Source organism: Neoarius graeffei, chromosome 14 (genome assembly GCF_027579695.1).
Source record: "Neoarius graeffei isolate fNeoGra1 chromosome 14, fNeoGra1.pri, whole genome shotgun sequence".
NCBI classification, from domain to species: domain Eukaryota; kingdom Metazoa; phylum Chordata; class Actinopteri; order Siluriformes; family Ariidae; genus Neoarius; species Neoarius graeffei.
In genome coordinates this window covers 69,416,624-69,422,726 of record NC_083582.1, presented here as the reverse complement: position 1 = coordinate 69,422,726, position 6,103 = coordinate 69,416,624, and the positions used below count along the sequence as shown (strand labels likewise).

The window sequence follows — 6,103 nt, the reverse complement described above, 5'->3', positions numbered from 1 at the left end:
TTCCATTTTTTTTCCCCCCGAGTAGAGTTTTTATTTCATCCTTGGTTGGTTCAGTACCACGCTTGGCCATTTTTTTGTTGTTTGTTTGTTTGTTTGTTTGTTTGTTTGTTTGCTTGTTTAAAAAAAAAAGAGGTTTTTTTGGCGGTTGGCAAACCAACTTAAAGGTGCATTACTGCCACCAACTGGGCTGGAGTGTGGAACAGGAGATATTTGGGGGGGGCGGACAAAAAACAAACTATATTCTTTTAGCTATTTCTGCTTCTTTTAAATACTTGATATGACCACAGCCAAAAAAGAGAAAAATCTCTGACTAAGGCACTCCAGATTAAAATGTCTTTAATATTTTAGACAAGTCCTACATGGACAAATTAAAAATAAAGCCCACGCGTAGCGGCATGGGTGAAGAAGAAGGCACCCATGCCACTACGCGTGGGCTTTGTTTTTAATTTGTCCATGTAGGACTTGTCTAAAATATTAAAGACATTTTAATCTGGAGTGCCTTAGTCAGAGATTTTTCTCTTTTTTGGCTGTGGATCTAGAATACCTTGGATTAAAGAGCACCCAAACCTAAAAAAAGACTCTAAACCATTGGAAAAAGAGCACGCTATAATTCTAAAAAAACTAAAAAAAAAAACTTGATATGACCATTTTGTTTTTCTCTACTCACGGTATATGAGCTGATAGACTAGTAGTAGAGTAGCCAATGAGAGTGCATGGCTGCTCATATCCAGTGACTGTGGATAGAAAAACAAAATATAATGAGACCAAATCAGAAATGGCAAACTCTAAGAGGAATAATGTGCTCCTGGCTCCATGATTCAACTATAAATGCAGTTGTAAAAGTCTTCATGTCCATGATATATCAAATAGAGATAAATCGGTATTTCCATAGCTTCAGAAGGTCTAAAGTTTAATTATAAACTATAAATTGTGCTGTAAGTTCTCCAATATAATAACCAAAATTGTCTGACATTTTTGCAGGCGTCAGCACAAATTAAACTTTTTTTTTTTTTTAAATCAGTGTCCTGCTGGCTATTATTTTATGAAAATGAATTGCAACCTTTCCAGGTGAAAGCTGGCATTTACTCTCCAATAACTATACATACTCAAATGTAAAGCATAGAATATTCAATTATTCTTCAAATGGCTTTGCGATAATAGTTCGCCTAATATCCAGTTGGGCAGTTCACTTCAAATCACGCTGTATGCTTCATATTAGAAAAAATTGGACTTCTGGATACAAGTCAGTGAATCATTACGTGTGTGACGCTGCTTCACATCAGACATTTGTGAGGAATACATTGGCAAACTGGAGCAATTCAGTTGTTATCAAAGTTGTCTGTGTTGAATGCATTCATACTCCTGACTGGTCATTGCCCTTAACACACTGTTACCTGCGCTACTTATCATACACCTACCTGTTCCGTAACGATAGCAACCAGCATGGATATACATGCGGCGGCCCTAATTAGGCGGGTCAAAAGTTGGAATGCAAACACAGAGTTTAAAGCCTGCCTTACTGTATGAGCAGAGACTGTTCAAGCAGTTACATGGCAGTGGTGTTGTGGAGTTTATCAGTTTGGAATTCGTAAGAGAAAGTGCGAAGAGAGTCTTGATAGTACCTCTGTTTATTAGTTATCTGTGTTATATACTCTAACGGGCAGAACTGGAAATCTGCTTTTCTGATTTCAGTTTAAATGATGCTTCCTTCGGCCCTGGTCACACTACAGCTTGCGATGGGTTTGTGAATACCTGACGATGAAAAATTGGTAGCATCGCCACCAATCGTATGATGCACTGCGATTGTTCTCTGAGCTTCGCGAGTTGTTTTTTGGTGTGTCTGCGCCTCGTGAGTGCCCAAAAACATCACGAAAAAATTTCAGTGCATGTATTGAAATTTGGTGGCGATGTTTTTGTCAGTGGTTAGCGCTGTCGCCTCACAGCAAGAAGGTCCTGGGTTCGAGCCCAGCGGCCGACGAGGGCCTTTCTGCGTGGAGTTTGCATGTTCTCCCCGTGTCCGCATGGGTTTCCTCCAGGTGCTCCAGTTTCCCCCACAGTCCAAAGACATGCAGGTTAGGTTAACTGGTGACTCTAAATTGAGCGTAGGTGTGAATGTGAGTGTGAATGGTTGTCTGTGTCTATGTGTCAGCCCTGTGATGACCTGGCGACTTGTCCAGGGTGTACCCCGCCTCTCACCCATGGTCAGCTGGGATAGGCTCCAACTTGCCTGTGACCCTGTAGGACAGGATAAGCGGCTACAGATGATGGATGGATGTTTTCGTCAGCAAACTAAGCGACAAATACTCACAGGTGGATTTGGGAATACTTCCCAAAGTTCAGGGAACCTTCTTCAAACCTCTTGAGATGTATTTGTCTCGAATCCATGTCCCCGATGCTCGCGGAAGCCATATCAACACAACGGCTCGGCATAGCCTAACCTTTGCCGGGATTTTAAAAAATGCATTTACATTTGGGGATCCTTCGGAGTGCGTTGTACAACCCCGATGCCAAAAAAGGTGGGACAAAGTACAAATTGCAAATAAAAACGGAATGCAATGATGTGGAAGTTTCAAAATTCCATATTTTATTCAGAATAGAACATAGATGACATATCAAATGTTTAAACTGAGAAAATGTATCATTTAAAGAGAAAAATTAGGTGATTTTAAATTTCATGACAATAACATCTCAAAGTTGGGACAAGGCCATGTTTACCACTGTGAGACATCCCCTTTTCTCTTTACAACAGTCTGTAAACGTCTGGGGACTGAGGAGACAAGTTGCTCAAGTTTAGGGATAGGAATGTTAACCCATTCTTGTCTAATGTAGGATTCTAGTTGCTCAACTGTCTTCGGTCTTTTTTGTCGTATCTTCCGTTTTATGATGCGCCAAATGTTTTCTATGGGTGAAAGATCTGGACTGCAGGCTGGCCAGTTCAGTACCCGGACCCTTCTTCTACGCAGCCATGATGCTGTAATTGATGCAGTATGTGGTTTGGCATTGTCATGTTGGAAAATGCAAGGTCTTCCCTGAAAGAGACGTCGTCTGGATGGGAGCATATGTTGCTCTAGAACCTGGATATACCTTTCAGCATTGATGTTGTCTTTCCAGATGTATAAGCTGCCCATGCCACACGCACTAATGCAACCCCCTACCATCAGAGATGCAGGCTTCTGAACTGAGCGCTGATAACAACTTGGGTCGTCCTTCTCCTCTTTAGTCCGAATGACACGGCGTCCCTGATTTCCATAAAGAACTTCAAATTTTGATTCGTCTGACCACAGAACAGTTTTCCACTTTGCCACAGTCCATTTTAAATGAGCCTTGGCCCAGAGAAGACGTCTGCACTTCTGGATCATGTTTAGATACGGCTTCTTCTTTGAACTATAGAGTTTTAGCTGGCAACGGCGGATGGCACGGTGAATTGTGTTCACAGATAATGTTCTCTGGAAATATTCCTGAGCCCATTTTGTGATTTCCAATACAGAAGCATGCCTGTATGTGATGCAGTGCCGTCTAAGGGCCCGAAGATCACGGGCACCCAGTATGGTTTTCCGGCCTTGACCCTTACGCACAGAGATTCTTCCAGATTCTCTGAATCTTTTGATGATGATATGCACTGTAGATGATATGATGTTCAAACTCTTTGCAATTTTACACTGTCGAACTCCTTTCTAATATTGCTCCACTATTTGTCGGCGCAGAATTAGGGGGATTGGTGATCCTCTTCCCATCTTTACTTCTGAGAGCCGCTGCCACTCCAAGAAGCTCTTTTTATACCCAGTCATGTTAATGACCTATTGCCAATTGACCTAATGAGTTGCAATTTGGTCCTCCAGCTGTTCCTTTTTTGTACCTTTAACTTTTCCAGCCTCTTATTGCCCCTGTCCCAACTTTTTTGAGATGTGTTGCTGTCATGAAATTTCAAATGAGCCAATATTTGGCATGAAATTTCAAAATGTCTCACTTTCAACATTTGATATGTTGTCTATGTTCTATTGTGAATACAATATCAGTTTGAGATTTGTAAATTATTGCATTCCATTTTTATTTACAGTTTGTACTTTGTCCCAACTTTTTTGGAATCGGGGTTGTACACGCGTCATTATGTGAAACACCTGATCCTGATTTGATTGCAATCAGCACGTGCATATAAGGATGCTGTTTTCATAGAGACTTTGCGAAGTATTCTGTCAGGTATGCGGCGGTAGACGGATCCAAGTACAGGAGGATTGTTTATTAGCGAGCATGATATTTTCAAAAACAAAACGTGAGGCAAGGTCAGAGTAACAAAACACAAACGAAAGCAGAATCCTAAAGCAGAGTATCTAACCGGAGTCATAAACATGGCTAGAAACAAACGTGACTGTGATAATGATAATACTTTGCAAAGTCTCTGTGAAAACAGTGTCCTTATATGCACGCGCTGATTGCGCTCAAATAAGCATCAAGTGTTTCCTATAACGGCTGGGTCCCGGGAGCACGCAGAACGCACCCCGTGAACAAGCGCGGCCGCTTGAGCTGTGCCAGACTCAAGTGCGCAAAAGCGCGACAGTCACCTGCTGTGTGACCATGACTTTGAGCTCACCTGTACTGTATATCGCCAAGCATCGTCACCAAAACGCCTCATTTTCATCAATAACCCATCGCAAGTTGTAGTGTGAGCATAGCTTTCCTTCTTTTTATAACTATAAACAGTCAGTATCCTAAAACCGCTCTTTAACTGATTTGAGGTTTCAGTTTTCCCCCTGATATTAAAAAGAAAAAAAAAACAGAACACGCATCATTTTCTGCTTTAAACCTTTCTTTTAATTGAGTTGAACATCAAGATTCAGATGTGTTTAAGGAACTTGGTATATGAGTCAGAACACAGTGAGATACAAAACCTTGGCTCTGGGACCCAGATGTTTAGATTGTCATCGTCATGAACACCTAGATTAGCCAGATCATTCACTGGATGAGTGTTTCAGTCGATGTAAAAGCCAAATTTAAAGTCCCTCAGAGGAAGATTGGACATGCTAATGCTACACACGCGCCACAAAATGCAGTCCGCCTCAATCAGGTGTTCATCTGAAATCGAAATGTGTTCAGTTTCCTCGCTTCATCAGTATGGATTGTTTTTCAGGTGAGCTCTGCTTGTGTAACGTGTGCCGTGCTTCCTCGGATAACACCGTCGTTTTCAGTTTTATCTCAACACCGAGACGATCGGTTACGTTTGCTCAGGAAGATATGTTGCGATGCGTTCTTGAAGGTGCAGTGCTCAAAATGCTATGCCTAATCCCTTTGTGTAATAGCATCACTTTAACGTTCATTCTGCCTCAGGTTTCCTACTCTTTACACTCTGCCCTGTTTATTACCTTCAAAGATACAAGAGTTGTCTGTGCTCAGTTTGACCCTACTTTAGGAGGGCAGGTGCTTTTCTGTGTGTACAGCAGCCAGGAAAAATCTCAGTCTTTCTCAGCTCTTATTCGCTGCCACTGGAACTGCTTCTCTGCAGTCGCTATGCATTAACCTGCTGCTCCTACGACTTTCCGTCTCTGATATACGGTATACATTTCTTTTTTTCTTTTTGCTTGCTCTGCAATATATCGTTTTCTTCTCTCTTTTCTCTCTGTCTGGAACTCTGACCTTCCCACTTGAGTGTTTCATTCCTAGAGATGAGGAGCAGATGACAACGAAGCTGCTAAACACTGATTATGCTTCTGAACAGAGAGCGAGTGAAAGAGAGAAGCTATGGAGAGAATAGAAAGGGAAGCGGATGGTGCTAATGGAATGGAAAATTAGCCGCAGTGATTATTTACAGCTGCTGTGTTTAATTGCAGTTTGAAAACGAGATCATCACGAAGCTGGATCACGAGGTGGAAGGAGGCCGTGGAGATGAGCAGTACAAAATTCTCTTCCAGAAGATGTAAGACACGATTACTGACTCGCACTGTTTACGGGCTCCAAAGCTCCATAATTTAACGGCACGCTCGCAGTGACACTGTCGGAGACTCACTTTGGCAGCTCCGAAGATGAGGCTCAGGCCTGTTGCATGAAAAATTGTTTGGCATAATTTTTCTTGTCAAGTGCAATTGCTGTAATTTTTTTTTTCATGCCATTG

General features: G+C 41.9%; 1 protein-coding gene across 1 annotated transcript in view; it reads left to right on the top strand.

Annotated features, from left to right (window-relative positions):
- The window catches only part of dock1 (dedicator of cytokinesis 1), a 742,670-nt gene that overhangs the window by 590,172 nt on the left and 146,395 nt on the right, over positions 1-6,103 (top strand). The window contains exon 34 of the mRNA XM_060940282.1: positions 5,823-5,908. Within this exon, the coding sequence (XP_060796265.1) occupies positions 5,823-5,908 (86 nt within the window). The remainder of the gene's footprint in view (positions 1-5,822; positions 5,909-6,103) is intronic.